The 18,365-nt window shown below is 58.7% G+C and overlaps 1 protein-coding gene across 1 annotated transcript in view; it reads right to left on the reverse strand.

Annotated features, from left to right (window-relative positions):
• Positions 1-13,044: 13,044 nt before the first annotated feature.
• The window catches only part of LPCAT1 (lysophosphatidylcholine acyltransferase 1), a 38,203-nt gene continuing 32,882 nt past the window's right edge, over positions 13,045-18,365 (reverse strand). Inside the window, exons 13-14 of the mRNA XM_043488674.1 lie at positions 16,189-16,327; positions 13,045-15,136 (exon numbers count right to left, since the gene is read on the reverse strand). Of these exons, the coding sequence (XP_043344609.1) occupies positions 14,952-15,136; positions 16,189-16,327 (324 nt within the window). The 3' untranslated portion in view covers positions 13,045-14,951. The remainder of the gene's footprint in view (positions 15,137-16,188; positions 16,328-18,365) is intronic.

Raw genomic sequence — 18,365 nt, forward strand, 5'->3', positions numbered from 1 at the left:
GGGGCGCCTGCCCGCCCTGGCTCCGCCTCCGTGCCGCCCCGGTGGGCGGAGGGTGAGCGCGGCCGCGCCCCGCGCCCCGGGCACCCCGCCCGCGGGAACCTTCGGCGGAGTCTGGTCTGCGGTGCCGGTCCCCCGGCCCGCAGCGCGCTCTGCCCGCGGCCGCAGGCGTCCTGGGGCCTGGGGCGCATGGGACCCGGAACTCCTGTGGTCCCAGGCCTCGCAAGACCAAGTGTGAAAGTCGCTCAGTGTGTCCGACTTTTTGCGACCCCACGGACCATACAGTTCTTGGAATTCTCCAGGCCAGAATACTGGAGTGGGTAGCCATTTCCTTCTTCAGGAAGGGCGCTTTTCCGTCTCCTTCCCACCCCAGCTTGCACCCCAGAGCTGCCCCGCGCGCCTGTATTGGCTTGGAGCTTGGGGCTCCCTCGGCCCACCCACTGCTCCGCCCCAGTGAAACCCGGGAAGGGCAGTCGCGACGGGGAAGGAGGTGGGCGGCGGGCGGGGACCGAGTGGGGTCTTGCCTCCCTCCGCTTCCTCTCCCCCAGCCGCTGCTGCACCGGCCTGCACTCTGACGCTGTACCCACCCCGCTCCCCAGTCCAGTCGTCTGGAACTCTCTCGTCGGTTCCGTCGTCTCCTCCCCGCGCAGCCGCCCCTCCCGAGGTCTGTCTGGCGCCCTGGGGACATCTCCCTGACCAGTCGTCCCTCTCGAGCTGGGGCGGCTTGGGAGCGGGGGTCCTGCCGCGACCCCAGCCTCGCCCTGGTGGGCAGTCTCAGACCCCGCCCGGTCTCCGCCCTCTCTCCTCTGGCTGTGCACCCCTGCGGCGAGGTACCCATCCTCGTCCTGGTCCGGGGTTGCGGAGATGCGAGTCCTTCTGTGGCCCGAGAGACGCCTGCGCAGGAGCCAGTGTCCGCGCGTCGGGCAAGGAGAGAAGCGTCCCCTCGCTTTGCCGACCTGGAGCGCGAATCGATTGGAATCAAAGGGCTTGAATCACGCTCGCATCGGAAAATGATTTCCCGGACGGCCGGAAACCACAGCGGTCAATACCTGCTCCCTGACCAGGCGGACTGGGATCTTTGCCGAGATGACTCCCCGCAAGACTGTACATTCGGGACGTGGAGGGATGGAGTTCCCAAGCCACCAAGCAGGCCCCGGACCCTCAGGTGCAGGACAGCGTCCAGGTAGGTGGCACCCTGGCTCTTCTTAAGGAGGAGCCCTCCGGGACCCCCAAGCCGCGGCGGCCACCCTCCCCTTCCGACTCCGTGTAAGCTTTGATTTTCCCACCTGGCGGCCCCAGCCCGGGGGCGTCCACACATCGCTCTCCACTCTGAGCCACATGCATGTCCCTTTATGGCACTGTCCCTCTGCCAGGGCCTGTACACCACCCTGGCTCCTCAATACCACCATGCCCAGGGCTCCAGCTTCATCCCAGAGACCACACCTCCCTGCCCCTCCCGCAGCCTCCCCACCAGGGGCTGGTACCTGGTGCCCAGAACACCACTGGTGCCGGGCCGGGGCTGATACTTGGTGCCAGGCAGGAACCACCCTTCCAGCGGGAGGGAAGAGCCCAACACTCAACGTCCCAGCCTCCCTGCTGCTGAAACAAAGATGTCTCAGGCTGGGTGGCTTACAAAGTTGAGTCCCTCCAGGACAGAAGGGCCCAGAAGCGCTCTGGAGCCGCCTTTATAAGAGCACCGGCCCCATTCATGAGGGCTCAGCCCCCGCTGGGGCCTCATCCCGCCAGAGCCACCCTCCAGGACCATCCTGGGCTGGGAGGAGGGCATCAGCATGGATTTGGGGACGTGCATGCGGGGAGATGACAGGGATTTCACGAGATGGTGACGCGCCACCTTGAACCTGTGAGGACCAGTGGCCATCCCAGCAGGCTTTTTGCCTACAGACTCTCCACATCATGAGTTTCGAGAAAGAAGAGGCATCTTAGGTTGGGGCTTGATGGACAGGGTCACAGGAACACAGGGTGGAACCAGCCAGCTCAGACGTGTATGTCTGCAAGCACACACACTAGATGGAAAGACCTGGGAAGGCGGGTGATCCCCGTGGGGGCCAGCCGAGGCCCGAGCCCACCCAGACGGGGCTGCCGCCCCTGTGCCAGACAGACCCAGACAGGAGCGGCCCGTCACGGCGTCGCTAACCTGCACAAGGAGAAGGGTGCTGTGGGCGTCCCGGGGCGCTGACGCCCGCCCAGCCTCAGGACGAGGGGCCCAGGGGTGCTGGAGAACAGTGACTGAGGGAGCCGGGCCCGCGGCCTGGCCGCAGAAGACTGAGAAGGCTGGCTGCCTGATGTTGGTGCGCCTGCATCATCCTGGGCGGGGTCCCCCCCCTCGGCCCCCCGGCCCGCACCTGTGCATTTAGAACCTGTGGGGTTAAGAGCTGATTAAACAGCCGGCCTTCACTGGAACTCGGCCCAGAGTTTATCTTCAGAGTGACTGCTGCTGGCTCAGAGGCCTCCACGGGTGATGGTGACTCAGTCCTGTCCTGCTGACCCTTGAGGAGTCGCTCACCGTCTGCCGTGGACCAGCCGCAGCCGCAGGGCCCGGGGGGGCCTGTGGCCAGGCCACTGTCCCCACTGCAGCTCTGCCCCATTGGAGGTCGCCGCTGGGTGTGGCCCTGTCTCAGCACCCCAACTTCGGGGGGCTGCGTGGGTGCCCCCCCACAGCTGCCCCACCCACAAAGGACAAAGGCCACGTGCTGACGTCAGGGTCATGCCTTTGAGGTTCCTGAGAGGCTGGAGCCCTGGTGGATGAATGCAGGTTCTATCTGAGCATCAGAAGGCCGCCTGCAGGTGAGGGTGGTGGAGCGGGGCGGGACCGAGCGGAGCAGGTCAGCAGCGCAGGACATGATGGTCCGTCCCCAAGCCACACAGGCCAGCAGGTGCCTGGCTGGAGGGACGCGTGTGTCCTCAAGCTCAGAGGGAAGAGCTAGAGTGCTCAGGAGTCGCCATGCAGGTGACGGGGTTGGTCCCCGCCAAGACTTTATGTGACTGGCTTGCTCCAGCTGCCAGGGCTGACTCTGGAGCCAGAAGTCTGAGATCAAGGTCCTGGAGGGGCTGGACCTTGCAAGCGTTGGGGGGAGTCTGGTTCAGACTCCTCCAGCTTCTGAGGGTTTGCTGGGACCCCGGGCTTGTAGAAGCATCACCCCATCTCTGCCTGTATACGCACAAGGTATAATGTGTGCGTGTGAATGTGTGTGTGATGTTGGATCAGGCCTGCCCTAATGCCCCCTTTTACCTCGACAACCCCTGTAAAGAACTCACCTCCAATTAAGGCCACAGTCTGAAGTCTTGGGGCTTAGAATTTTGACATCTGAATTTGGGGGCACAGTTCAACCCACAACAAAGAGGAACCTTAACAGGCCCTAGCGTGCTGCAGCCCGTGGGGCTGCAAAGAGTCAGACAGGACTTAGTGACTAAACAACAACAGGCCCATTCTCCAGGGGAGCAGCTCAGAACTTGTCAGAGCCTCCTGCAGTCCATGGGGTTGCAGAGATCGGACTTGAGTGAGTGACTAAGCGCACACACACACAGGACACGTGGTCCCGCAGCTCAGGCCAGGACGTGCAGACTTGGAGGCAGACAGAGCCGGTGCAGGAGAGCTGGCCTCCGGCGAGCCGATGCTCTCAGGGAAGAAGGGCCTCTCGGGGGCGCTGCCGCTGGAGGGTGGAAGAGGATGCCCCCTCCCAGGGCACTGGAAGGATGGAGGGCCCTAGCTCAGGCTCCTTCCCTCCAGCCTTGCTTTAGATGTGAGGGGCCAGCGCTCTGTGGCTGCACCTTCCTTGAGGCCCGGAGCCCACGGGTCATCTGTACGCGGCTCCCCTGCCCCTCCTGACCCGGTGCTCGGAGAGTCGGTGCCCACGGGGCTGGCAGGACTCTGGGTACCCGCCTGAAGCCCGACCCCAGGTTCACGGGCTCGCACGACCTTCACGAAGTGTCCTGGCCTCTGTTCTGCTCTCTGCTGGCTGCCCACCCTCACACGGTGCAAAGAGGACCCAGAGAGCCACGGCTTCAGGCGCGACCTTCAGGGAGCGCGGGGTTCTCTGCTCGGCAGCCTTATGCCCTCGGGGGCGCCCGGACGCCCCGCCCTCCTGCTTCTCGGCGGACAGAGGCACGTGAGCAGAGAAGGAAGAGCCACGCTGCATGCAGCCCAAGGGCGCGGGTGGAGGGGGGCGGGGTGGGGAGAAGGGGGCGCCGGAGTGAGAAGTCGCCGCCCGGTCCCCCCGAGTTTCTCCGGGACCGGCGCCCCCCCACACGGCCGGGTGTCAGGCCCTCCCCACCTCCCGTCACCCCCGGGAGTCCCCCCACCCCCCACACCCCGGGCGCCCCCGGCAGGAAGCTGGGAGCCCAGGACCACGTTTCCCGAGGGCACTGCTGGGAGTCTGCGGTGGAGAGCTGGGCCGGGTGCGTGCCGGCCGTTCCCGAGACCGCGCAGGAGGCGGGTGGGCGGGCAGACGTCCGAGTTATTCCCAAGGTTCAGTGTTGAGGGGAGCCCGGAGCCAGCGGCTTCCCCCAGAGGGTGCCGTGGAGCTGGGGCTCACCCTGAGACCCCGTCAGCTGGGCTGGGGAGGGGGTGGCCTGCCTTCCTAACAACTTGCTGGGGGATGAGCTGCAGCTGGTCCCGGACCACATTCCAAGAAGCAGGGACTTGGCCAGACCCATGGGGCGCGGAAGGTTCTGGAAGACGAGGGTGCCACGTGGAGCCTCTGGCAGCCCTGCAGGGGCTCAGTGCAGACCTTGGGGGTTTTGGGGAATAACAGAACAACATTCTTCAGAAAACCCTTGTTCTCCTCTGGGGTGAGTATGCTCCGAGCCACAGCTCCCGTCCCCAGGTGAGCGAGCCCCGTCAGTTGGAATGCTCGCCCACCTGTCCAGCTCGGACAGAGACTCGCTGCGAGCTGAGGCGCGCTGCCCCCGCCCCCATCGGTGGCGCTCCGTCAGCCCATCCCCGGGCGGCAGGGCCCATCTCACGACCATGTGACCGCAGAAGGACATGGGTTCCGACGTGTGCTGACCCCGCCAGCGAGGCAGCTGCACTCAGCAGGGAGGGGAATCGTCCTGGGGGCAGACACCCCAGGAGGGCACCCTGAGCTGAGAAGCGGGGAGGGTCAGAGGTGTGGGCCTCGGTGATTCTATCGCATTGGCTAGTGTATCGTGGAGACAGCACAGAAATTGAGAAATTAATGATAAGAGCTTTATCTGCAGATGATGTAATCACCTATGGAGACAATCTGAGTGAATCTACAAGACAAATGCTAGAATTAACAAGGGAAGTTAGAAGGTCCCTGGATATACAAACATCAGTTGTGTTTCTGTGTGCCAGTAGCAAGCTACCGTAAAATAAAACTCATAATAATTTCATTTTGAATAGGATCCAAAACAAACTGCCATGTGTGTGCAAGACACAAATGTTGAAAACATTGCTGAAGAACTAAAAGGCTGAAGGAAGTGGAGAGACCACATCCATGATCTTAAGTCTTAGTGTCACGAAGATGCCAATTCTTCTCAAACTGAAATTCTAACTGGCTTTTTTGAAGAGCTCAACCCATTGGTTCCTAAATGTATAGGGACTCAGGATAGCCAAAACACTGCTGAAAAAAGACCAAGATTGCAGGACATTTTGTGACCCAACCACCCACATAAAGCTGATCTTATTTTCTGTCATTATCTTGCCATTCATGCCCTTGCTTTACAAACAGCTTTATTGGTGTTTGATCGATGAACCATGACTGCACGGATGTGAAATGCATAATTTGGGAGGTTTCTGTGGTCACAGAACAGCACCGTGAGGATCATATTGCTTGTGTTCAGACCCTCCTCATGCCCCTGTGTATCCTCCTTTATCCCGCCCCACTCAGGCAACACTGTCTGCCAGCTACAGATCCTTTATTCTTCCTGGAATTTTATATTATTGGCACCACACCATAAGGACTGTTTTTTTTGGTCCCTTCCTCCCTCCGGCGTATTTAAGTTGAATCTGTGCTGTTTGCTGAGTCAGTGATTTCCTTTTGTCGCTGACTAGTATTCCATCATTATAGATAGAGCATCATCTATTCACCCTTTCACCGGTTGATGGACGTTTGGATCTTACAAATAAAACCCCTGTGAACACTTGCATACAAGCCTCTGTGTGGACATGTGCTTCCATCTCTTGAGTAAGAGCTTAGCTGTGGGATGGCTGGGCCATTTGTGTTGATGTGCATTTAACTGTTTTTTAAAACTAATTGTTTTGCAAAGTGGTGATGCCATTTGACATTCCGTGAGCACTGTGTATGAGTATTTCTCTTGCTTTGTGTCCTTATCAACACTTAGAATGGCCACTTGATTTAAATGTTTAAATTTTAGCCATTGTAATAAGTGCGCAGCAGAATCTTGGGACAGATTAAACTGGCATTTCTCTAGTGACTAAAGTGTTTTGCAGTCCCTCTTGTGTGTGGTTGCCATCCTCATCACTTCTTGTCAAGTGGCTGTTTAAATCTTATGCACATTCGGGTTGTTTGTTATGTTATGTGAAGGTGTTAGTCATTCAGTCGTGTCTGACTCTTTGTGACCCCATGAACTGTAGCCCGCCAGGCTCCTTCTGTGTCCATGGGATTCTCCAGGCAAGAATACTGCAGTGGATAGCCATTCCTTTCTCCAGGGTAATCTTCCCAACTCAGGGATCGAACCTAGGTCTCCTGCATTGCAGGCGGATTCTTTACCCTCTGAGCCACCAGGGAAGCCCGCTTGTTAGGTTAGATTCTTATACAACTGTTGAGTTTTGAGAGTTCTTTATATATTCTGGATACAAGTCCTTCATCAGATAGATGACTTGCAAACATCTTTTGCAATCTTGGATTGTCTTTTCATTCTCTTAATTGAGTCTTTTGAAGAAGAGAAGTTATTACTTTTGATGAAGCCCAACTTACCAGTTTTTAAAATGAATCCTGCTTTTAGTGCTGTATCTGAGAAATTTTTACTTCACCCAAGATTGCCAAAATTTTTCTCCTAAGTTTTTCTCTGAGAGTTTTAAGTTTTAGGTTGCGCCCTTGTGTGTAGGACCTGTTTGACGCTTGCATGGTGTAAAGTGTAGATCGGTTTCGTTTCCTTGTCCTGTGGGTCACTCAGAGAGACGTGCTGAGAACTTGAGGCACAGCCGTGTGGGCTGGCCTCTACATCCCTGGGGTCCTGCCGACGTGTGTCGTTCACGGGGAAGCCCTCTTGTCAGCCGCACACCTCAGGGTCACCACGTCCTCCTGGGAGCGACATTCTTATCGTGCATGACCTCGCTTAGACCCTGGGCTGACCACCTGGGCTCTGAGACTGACGTCCACCCCACCTTCTCTTGATGCGGTTGGCACCGCCCTTTTCCTTTGGCCCGTTGGTATCCGTGATAGGTGTGCTTGCTGGCATTACGTGGTCAGGTCTCACTTTTACATCCTATCTGATAATTTCCGCTGATCACTGAGGGTCCATGACCATTTATGTTTAATGTGGTGCTGAAACAGCTGGGTTAAGTCCACCACGTACGGCACCGTGCCCTCCATCCCCTTTACCGACGTTTCTGCTGTCCTTCAGGCTGGGAGTTTTGTTTCTGAGTCCGTGTCTGCCTCCTCTGCTGGACTCTGAGCCGTGTCTCTTTGCTGTGCTGTTCCAGCGTCTCCTTTCCGTGACGCCACACCGCTGCACGCCGCCTCTGCGCCGACCCGGGGCTGCTGCTCGGCACCTCTCCCGGCCACCGTCGCATCATCACCTGTGTGTCATGAACCCTGGGATGCGTCGTCACCTTCGCTTCAGATAACCACCGTGGACAGAGCTCTGAACAACGAGGAGCAGTGCTTCTGTCCCCCACGTGGTCCTGGCTGAGCCCCTGCAGGCCCGAGTCCGGAGCGGAGTCACTTTCAGGCTTGAGGACCTGCATTCTCACTGTGCCGTGAGGTATGCCAGCCGGCTGGCGATGGATTCTTTCAGCTTTTGAGTTTAGAAACACTTTTGTTTTTCTTTGGGTTCTTTTTTTTTTTTTGGTGTTAAAAGAGATTAAAATTAAAATACACGCTAAAAAAGAGATGCTTTTGCTGCGTGAAGCGTCCTCTGTTCCGTGGATGCCGCGGGGTGCGGCTCCGCTCTCTGCTCGCCTGTTGCTCTGAGCCCTTGGCCCTGCTGACTCTCTGTTCCTCGTCTGGTCTAAGCATTTGGTTACGATGCTCCTGGTGCGTCTCCTCCATGGCACTCCTGCTTGGAATCCTTACGCTTCTTGGACCCAGGGCTTTATAGTTTGTATCCAACTTGGGAAAGTATTTCTTCACATATTTTTCTGTCCGCCCTTCTCCGTGGGGACTCCAGCGGCAGGTCTGTCAGGCGACGTGAAGTCCCGCACTCACGGACGCTCGGTTAGTTGCCTCTTGCCTCTGTTTTGGTTTGGCCAGCTCCTGCTGCTGCCCTTCGAGGTCACTTGCCGTCCCTTCTGTGAGGTCAGTCTCCCTTCCTCCCAGCCGGGGTGTCTTGCATTGCAGACGTTGTGGCTCACGTCTGCAGGGTTCAGATCTGTCTTTTTACATCTTGTCTCTGCATCTACGTTGGGCTGTGCCGAGTCTCGCTGCCGTGCGGGTTTCCCCGTTTGCAGTGCTCAGGCTTCTCTCTGGAGCGTGGGCGCCAGGGCTTCAGTGCTCACAGCGCGTGGGCTCAGTGGTTTAGGCTGCCAGGGAAGTCCAGATTTGTGTCTTTTAAAAGACACTTTTTGCATTTCCACCATGGCCAGCCTTGCTTCCAGCCGGCATTTGAACACAGAGTCCAGCGATTTTTGCATAGTGATCGTCAATGCTCTCATCTACTAATTCCATCACCTCAGTCACTTCTGGGTCTGTTTCTGTTGATGACAGGTCATCTTGCCTGGAGTTTTGCACCTACGTGACCTGTGATGGGAGGCAGAGCGTTGTGAACTTGACCCTTTGGGTGCTGGGTAGTTGTATATCCCTCTGAATATTCTGGAACTTTGGGCTGCAGGCAAGCTCCTTGCAAAGAGTTTGGTCATTCTTTCAGGTCTCGGTCGTAAGCTCTGTGTGCTGGGACCAGCATCGTGTTTGGCTGAGGGGCTACGATTTCCTCATGGTTCAGGCAAAACCCATCTGAGTTTGCACTGATCACCTCTTCCAGGACAGAGGTGAAACCAGCCACTGCTCCTCCGTCTTGACCAGAAGCGAAATTGTGGGCTCGTTAACTTCTCTTAAGCTGAAAAGAACTAACCAGAGCCTGAGCAGCCCTTGACGACCCCGTGGCAGAGACCGGCCCTCGGCCCGCAGGCCCGGCCAGACGAGTCCGTGGAGCTGGGTTCTGCCCCTGGAGCAGGAGGCTTCCTGCTGGTCAGAGGACAGACAGCGCCGGCCATAAATGTCTTGAGGTTTAATGAGAGTTACCCTTGAGCCAGGCAAAGAGTCTGTTTTGTCAGCTGCTTCATGTGCATTTTTAATAGCAATTAAGTTTGGTAAACGAGGTTGTTCACATTTTCTACATAATTGCGCTTCTTTCCTTGGTGGGTCTATTGATTACTGAGAGAATTATGTGAAAAATCTCCAGTTCTCTTTGCTGATTTATTTGTTTCCTCTGTTCATTCTGTCTGTGTTTGCTTAGCACACTCCGAGCTGCGTTGCTGGGGATGCACACCTTTAGGATGACTGGTCCTTCGGGGGAGCTGAACCCTTTATCAGCTGCGGTGTTTGCCTTGACACCGTAATCCGCCTCATCTTAAAGGTCACTTAGTGCTATTAATCCTGCCGTATCAACTGTCTCAGAGTTATGTTTGCATATTACATATATTTCCTGTTTTTTAACTTTCAGTATGTGTTTAAAAAGCATATAGTTAGAATTTTTCGTTTGTTTTTTAGTTTGGCCTAGCAACTGTCCTTTAGGAGTTTTGGGTCTGTATTTGATGTAATTACTAGTGTGGTTGGTTTCATTTTACCATTTGCTGTTTGTCTTCTATTTGTATTACCTGTTCTTTGTTCTTTTCTTTACTGCCCTGCTTAGTTTGGATGAAATTATTATCCAAAAATATTCCATTTTATTTCTACCATAGGCTTATTAGTTATAGCAATATGTTTTTTAAAAAATTTGTTTATTTTTTGTTTAGTTTTGGCTGTGCCAGGCCTCTTGTTGCTACGCGGGCTTTTCTCGAGTTGGGGTGTGCAGGCTTCTCACTGCGCTGGCTTCTCTCGTTGCAGAGTCTGCTCTAGACCGTGGGCGTCCGTAGTCCTGGTGCTCGGGCGGAGCTGCCCACGGTTGAGGGATCTTCCCTGATCAGGGATTGAACCCGTGTCCCCTGCAGTGGCAGACTGATCGTTAGTCACTGGACCACCAGGGAAGTCCTCCCTCTGTTTTATTTTGCTTTCTCTGGAGGCTCACCTGCGTTTTAAGTGTTCACAGCCCCGCTTCAGGTAACACTCGTCTTTTCTGCAGAGTCGGGTCCCCACGTGTGTCCCGTGCTTACCTGTTTCCACAGCAATATTTTCTTTTTCTCTGGCTGCCTTTAAGGTTCTCTTTACCAGCAGCTTCCAGAACCTTTTGTGATGAGCCTTGCAGTATTTTTGTTGTATTTCTTCTGTTTGTGGTTAATGGAGCTTCTTGGCTGTCTGAGCTGATAGATCTGGGAGAAGTCTGGCTAACATTTGTTCAATGTTTTTTCTGTCCTACACCCCTCTCTGGGACTGGTGTCTCCCGTGATGGGACCCTTAGTGCCGCTCTGGGTCGGCCTCCTCCGTCTGTGCTCCGTCGGACGCACACGAGGGGCTCACGGTGTTTGCCCTGCAGCGTGCATCTCAGGTACCCCGTCCAGGGTAGGACCTGGGTGGTGGCTGTGGCCTCTCTTTCCAGCCAACCCAGCGAGTACGGGTGACAAGGGACAGAAGGGGTGGGGTGACGCACACGCCCCACCCAGAGCTGAGCCAAGAGCAGCCAAGGCCGGCATGGCTGTGGCCAGACCCCACCCACCCCCCCGGCCCCTCCTGTCCTGGAGGGGAAGGGCTTGTCCTGTCGTAATGCTGTCCCTGTCCCCCACCCCCATCTCCGAGCCTCCTCCGGCACCGAGGGCAGAGCTCACCACCGCTGACCTCCCACCTCGGGTTACGTCGGCAAGGGACGTTCACTGCAAGGGAAGCTTGGCACTCTGAACAGGTCCCCACCAGAAGCACCAGCCTGATGGACAGAGGGTCAGCGTCTGACGCCTCAGTGCCGGGGTCGGTCCTAACCGGGTGCCCGTGGCATGTCGGGTGTGTGTGGAGCTGGTCTCGGCAGGGACCATGCCTGTGACACGGGGTGGGGAGGTCGGGAGAAGCCGAGGGGAAGCTCTTCTCTCCTGGTGACCCCAGGGGCCTGCGTGGCTCTGTCTGGGGATGTCCTGGCTTGCCGTCCGCTGGACACATGTCTGGCCTTTGGGGCTTGGGGGCCAGGTGGTGCACAGTGGCTGGGAAACATAAGCGGGGCTGGCGTTGTGCTTCTGTAGAAGCGTCAGCCTCTTTTCCCTTCCCTGAGCGTCCGCCTGGCGGGTCCCAGGAGAGGGGCTACGCGGGCAGACGGGGATGTGGGGATGCGCGGAGGGGGAGGCGCCTGGGGACAGTGAGTGAGGGTCACCTGTCACTGCCCTGAAACTTCTCTGCCGCTCCGGGCTCGTCCGTCTTCAAGGGCTCAGTTCCCCCGGCTGGGATGCTCCTACTTAGGGACATGGTGGGGCCACTGCCCTGCAAGCTTAGGTGGTCACAGCTGTTGGTTGTCCTCCTGCCAGTGAGGTAACAGGGTGGCGCCCTGTGACAGATGCTAATGACAGCGTGGCGGGCAGGGGACCCTCTGGGCACCTCTCAGCTCTTTCCCAGCTGATCCCGTGACCAGTGGAGGCAAGACCACAAAGGCTCCAGGTGCTTTGGAAAGAAAATGTGACTCCTTTCTCTTGGGAAAGACCTGACTGGTCAAGGTATGTGGGGACCATGGCACGGGGGCGGGGGGGTGGTGGGGGAAGGAAGCAGAGAATACCAGTCTCAGCCACACACCAGCCCCGGGAGGCAGGACTGCAGTGCCCGAGTGACTGCTTTCTTGACTGGCATGTGTGCGTGCACGTGAACGTGTACATGTATGTTTGTGTGCCTGTGTGTACACATGTATGCACGTGCATGTGTGCACACATGTACACATGTATGGACATGCATGTGTGCATGCATGGGTGTGCACATGCCTGTGTACACAGAGGTATGTGCACATGTCCCTGTGTATACACGTGTGCATGTGTATGTAGACACATGCATGTACACATGCATGCCCATGTGTGCGTGCATGCGTGTGGGTACCTGTGTGCACACGTGCGTGCACACACATGTACTACATGTGTCTACCTACACATCCGGTCGTTTTACAGCGGGAACTTTATCACCTAGTTTCCCATGTGACAGAGCATCCGATGCTGTCCACTGGCACAAGAAGAACTCCCCTGAATGGAAGTGGAGGCAGTGGGACCCCACTTTCTCAGCAGAAGTGAAGCGTGTGTGGAGGAGGGGTTATAACATCACGGGAGTCACTGCCTCACAGGGAGGTCAGGATGGACACCGTGTGGCCGCAGGGATGGACAGTGCGGTCACCAGGCGCCTGCTGCTCTCGGCAGCACCCCCTGTTCAAGACTCATGACGTTCGGCTTTTGGGGCTGCAGTACCTCAGCTCTTCCATTTCTAAATCCTTTACTGATTCAATGGGCCCGAATTCAAGATCCCTGTCTCTGCTCAACAGCCTGTGAAGAAGGTGTGAGTTTCACAGAGAAAGGATAGAAACTGACACTGCAGGTCTGCAAACAGCCTAGGAGGTTGAGTTCTGGGAAATGTCCGCCGCTGTCCATGTAAGCGCGAAACATCCAGACCCTCCTGTTACCCAGAGAGTGTTTCCTACAGAATTTCAATGACCGTGCTTTCCTAGCCTCCTAGAAAAGCACCAAGAAACCTCAGCCAGACGGTGCTCCTGTGACAGTCTGAGTCACGTCTGCTGTTGTCTTTCTAAAAAAAACCACACACATAAGAAAATACATCCTCAAGCATTTAAGACGTTATGTTTTATTCGTTCTGTTGAAAACCTCTGGTTGTTTTGGAGCTGCCTGCCCCACCCCCCCACCCCCAGCACCCAGCGGGGCCCCTGCAGGCGGTGGGCCCCTTGCAGCTCCTGGTCCCACGCACGGGGCATCCACCCCCAAGCTCTGTACATTCACAGCTCTGAACCCACGACCCTAAGTCACTACGAAAGAGAAAAGAGAATCAGGAGGAACAAACATCCATTCAAGGTCTGTTTATCAGAGATTTTTTCCTGAAAACGCATGGCAGCGTTTCATTCAAAAACCCTTCATGCACAGACGCGGGCTGACGCCCCTGCTCAGAACATCTTGGCTCGTTCACCTCCTTCATAGCTGGGCGTGGGGTTTTGTCTTGTAAAGATGAACCTTCATGCGCTCTATGGTCACGACCTCAGTCCTGTTCGCTGCCAAGGCTGTGCTAGAAGTGTTGTGTCCAGCGGGCCAGTGCTCTGGAATGATGTCAGGTGCCCCCTGCCCAGCGTGGGGCTGGAGGGGCTCTGGAATGAACGGAAGTTACAGAGGGTTTTCTTTCCTGACGCCTGTCCATCTGTCGGTCGACATGCAGGTCTCTGAGCCCCAGGAAGTCAGTAAATATTTGCTCTGCAATTCCAGCCCTGGTGGTCACTTTCCATGGTGATGGCCCCAAGAGAAAATCCAATCGCCTTAGAAATTAAAAAAAAAAAAAAAGTCCCAAACAAACCCAGAGGCTGTGCTCCGGGAACACACTCCGTGTGGTTGTCATTGTGCTTTGAGGAGACGTTTCTAATCACGTCCTGAGGAAATGAATCAAGGTGATTTCGTGACCGTGAAGGAGGCCCCTGGAGCCCCTCTCTGAGCCCGGAGCTGCCGCCCCCCACCTCCGGGCACAGAGAGGTACCCCAGCCCCCGGGTCTCCCTGAAACCCACCACCTGCTCCCCACACCTTCCTTCCCTGAGGCTGCTCTGGCTCCTGATGCCCCGGGAAACCTGGGGCAAAAGGGGGGTGCTGGGGGGAGTCAGCGGCTGGTGGAGCCTCCCGGGGATTGCCGGTGCCCTCGGGGTGCCAGCCGGGGAGACAGGAGCCCCCTGCTGGTCTCCACCGAGGCCGGCCTCCCCTCCCCACGCTCAGGGCTCTGGTCGCAGCCTGCAGTCGGTGACGTGGATCCGGTCACCCCAGAACAGAAACCCCAAGCTGGTGTAAGAGCAGCGGGGCTGAAAAGGGCTGATGCTGCAGGAAGGCAGCTCCAGACGGGGTGCCTGTGGCGCCCCAACGCAGGGGCGGGGCAGGGGGGCTGCCTGGATGGGAGGGGCTGGAGAGAAGGTCAACTCAAAGCTCCAAAGAGCCCCGGGATCTATCAAAAAAGGGCCTATAAATAAATATCCTCTGACCCTCAAAGGAAAACGAAGTAGAAAAACGATTCTCTTCTTGTAAAAAAAAGGCTGAATGTTTCCTGAAGTATCTAAATGAAGTTTACAAAAGACTCATGAGCTCCTGCAAATATAGAAACGTTTAAAAATCGGACGGCGGCCCTGCCCTCCTCCGCAGAGGGCGGCGGAGACTGTTGGAATCGACACGCGGGCGGGAGTGCCGCCTTGAAGTGCCCATGGAGGCCGCCGGCCCGTGCTGCCCGGACAGGACTGGACCGGACTGGAAGGCCCGAGGGAGAGGATGGGGGCAGAACCGGGGCTCGAGGTGAGGACAAAGCAACCGCGGGCCCCCGACTGCTGCCTGGAAGCGGCGCCGGAGCCGCCCCGCGAGCTGCTGTGGCTTTGCTTCCGGCGCTCAAGGTCCGGCCTGGCCCGCCCGAGGGCAGGGCAGGGGCAGCACGCGCGGGAGAGTGAGACCGGCTGGCGGCTGCGCACAGGCCTGGTCTCCCCAGACCCTGCCTCCCTAGTCCAGCTTCTTGCGAACAGGCTCCGTCCCAACGGCTGAGTTTTCGGGGCTGAAATCGGCGCAGAAGCCGTTGGGGGTGGGAGCCGGGGGCGTCCGGGCGCAGCTCCGAAGGCGCGTCTGCTCGGAGTACAGGTATTCCTCCGCGAAGTTGGGGTTCGCCTCCGCGAACCTCTCGAAGTCGGCTGGAGAGAGACAGGCATCTTGGTTAAGAGCTCGGGGGCGAAGGTCTCGAGCCTGGCGTCTCTCCCAGGCGCCCCCCTCACACCCGGGGGCGTCTTGGGATCTGTGTGCACGGCCCGGAGGCCCCGCGCCTGTTTTCTCTGCGGCGCCCTAGTCCCTGCGGAGACCCTGGCGGCCGCCACAACGCCTCGGCCACGCCCGCTTCGGGGGAACTGAAGGGTCACTTCCGGGGTGTGTCCCGGGTGCGCAGCGTCCTGAGAGGGACTCGGCTGTGCCCTGGGGACCCCGGGCGCACCGTCCCCCGAGCCCTCGCGGGGCCTGCGCTGTGTCTCCCGGTGACTCTGGGTCCCAGCTTCGGGGTGGGGCACCCTGGGGGCGCGGCGATGCTCTGAGCCCCGGGTCGGGGCGCCGCAGGCTCCAGGCGGCTGAAGAGAAGCGCCCGTGCTCCCTCGGCCGGTGGGAACAGCCTCCACGGGGTCTGCAATTCGGGGGCTCAGAGCCGCGACAGCCCCCGCTCCCCGCGAGGCGTGGCCCCTTTACCGCAGGCGTGCGCAGCCAAAGCGAGGCCCGGCGGCTCCTCCTGACATTTGGCTGTGATTTAAAAACACAGCCAAACAAGAGGCGCACGATGACCTTTCCTGAGCAAACTCTGCTCTTATCTCAGGGAGATTACCGCTCATCCTCTGATGAGCCCGCCACCCTCGGAGGCTCCTGCTGCCTTTGCAGCCCAGGCCTCGTCCCCGGGTGGGTTCCCGCCTGAGGCGCGCAGCCGTCCCACCGTGTGTGGCAACAGGTGCCAGGGCCAAGCCCCCCGGAGAGGAGGTGCCCTAGGCGTCAGGGCGGAACCCCTCCTGGCCCCAGGGACCTTCTGATCTCCGCCCGGCAGACGCTGGGGAGGGCATCTGCTTCATGGCCAGACGCGGAACGTGCCCGTTAACCGCCCGCGGAGGAGACAGGGAGCCCCGCCCCAGCCCTGCCCGGTCTCGGGGCGGGGCAGGGGAGTGGGGCGCCCCACCTCGCACGGGGGTGTCCTCCCCGGCTCCCGGCCACTCACCAAACGCGATCCTGCCCTTCCGTTCTTGGTCTATTGCCCGGAAGAGGTCGGTCACCGTCAGCTCAGCCACCCCCAAGGCGGTCTTGAGGATGCTGGACAGGGCGTGCTCGTCGACGCTGCCGTCCTGTGACCCGTACATCTGCGGGGCGGGGCAGGCGTCACTCAGCAGCCTCCCCTGCCCCACGGCCCCGGACTGCTCCTGCTCTTGGGCTGGGCCGGACCCCATAGGGTCGGGACCACTGGAGCCCACAGAGTCCGGAAGGTTGGCGCCCAGCTCCACGACCCAACCCTCGGGCCTTCAGTTCCCCGCTCTTATGTCTTAAATCCACCAGACACGGTGCTCCGGGCACTGCAGTGCAATCGCCTGGCATTTGGCCGTTGCCTGCAAGGCGCCCGCTTCAGACGTCCCCCTGGGTGAACACACCACGGCCGTGACACGTGGTCACTGGCAAAACCACAGGGTGAGGAGCTAGGCCGGCCCTCAGACCCCGAGGTCCCTTCCAAGGAGCCCTGGTGACCCACACAGCGGACCACCGCAGTGACCTCCTCTCCCTCCTCTAACTTCCCCCTTCTGCTTTGAATTCACCGCTGAAGAATGAATCCCCAAGCCCCAGGCCCCATCCTTACCCCCCACAAAGGCAGAGCCTGACCCACTCTCTCCCTGTGACCTGGCTATACCCGCGCCATGGGCCCTCCAGGACCTGAGGGTGATGGGCCTGTCCTCTCGAGGTTCCCTGACGGTCATCACTGCGGGCGCCTTGCAACCAGTGAGGCCACACGGGCCGGTGCAGCCATAGCCCCGGTTACACTGGGCTGAGACCCGCCTGCAGCCGCCGACCCTCTGCAGCCGACCTTCCCGACGCCCCTTCCGCCTGGTTCTGGAGGAGGCCCCCTGACCCCCGAGGCTGACCGGGGCTGCGGCAGAGCTGGGGGCTGCCCCCCGTGCCGCCTGTGGGCTCAGCTCCCCACTGTGACCCAGGGGCCCCCAGGCCCAGCTGCTCCTGGACCCCACGACCTCTGGAGCATCCACTCTACCCTCCTGCCTGGAGGCGGGCTCCCTGGGGCAGGATGCCTGCTCCTTGGGTCAGGCAAAGCTCGGGCCCTGCCCGGCGCCCCCAGGGGCTCACTGGCTTTTGTCAGCGAGACGAGCCGGCCACCCGCTCACACAGCCTTCCGCAGGTGGGAGGCCCGCTGCCAGGCGCTTCCGTGTTGGAGGGCCGCCTCCACCGCTCCCAGGGCCCAGCCCGCTCCGCCCCTGGCCTAGTCCCCTCGTATCTCGCTCTTTATATGCGTCAAACCAGACCACCTGCAGACAAACCTCTCTGCAGCCTCCAGAGCCCCACAGTCCAGCCCGGCCTGCGGGCGCCTCGCACCCGCCAGTGCTCAGAGCTGCTGCAGGGGGACCAGCGGGCCTGAGGCCTGAAGCTGTGACGCCGAAGGCGAGGGGACTTCTGTCTCTGCATCCCGAGATGACCCTGCCGTCTGTCTGAGAAAGGCCAGGAGGCACCGGACTTGTGACGGGAGGACCAGGCCCCGGGCTGCCCCCCTCACCTTCCTGAGCTGGTGGGGTTTGTACCACGACTGTATCTGCAGTTTCACATGATGATGACCGTAAGGAAAGCTGGGCACCGAAGAATTGATGCTTTCGGACAGTGGGGTTGGAGAAGACTCGTGAACAGTCCCTTGGACTGCAAGGAGATCCAACCAGTCCTTCCTAAAGGAGATCAGTCCTGGGTGTTCATTGGAAGGACTGATGCTGAAGCTGAAACTCCAATATTTGGCCACCTCATGCGAAGAACTGACTCAGGACTGAAGGCAGGAGGAGAAGGGGCCGACAGAGGATGAGATGGCTGGATGGCATCACTGACTCGATAGACATGGGTTTGAGTAAATTCCGGGAGTTGGTGATGGACAGGGAGGCCTGGTGTGCTGCAATTCACGGGGTCGCAGAGTTGGACACGACTGAGCGACTGAACTGAATCGATGACGGTAGTAGAGAAGGTGGAGACAAGGGACCCAGAAGTACGTTACGCTGCCTGCGAGCACTGGCACGGGTCTCTGGGAGCCTGAACTCCGCCATAATGCTGGGTCTCAACCATCAGCCCAGGGGGACAGGCACAGGGGTGTCCGCGTCCCCGGGCAGGGCACCTCGCAGACCCTCCTCACCACATCTCAGG

This window comes from Cervus canadensis, chromosome 16 (assembly GCF_019320065.1).
Source record: "Cervus canadensis isolate Bull #8, Minnesota chromosome 16, ASM1932006v1, whole genome shotgun sequence".
Taxonomy (NCBI): domain Eukaryota; kingdom Metazoa; phylum Chordata; class Mammalia; order Artiodactyla; family Cervidae; genus Cervus; species Cervus canadensis.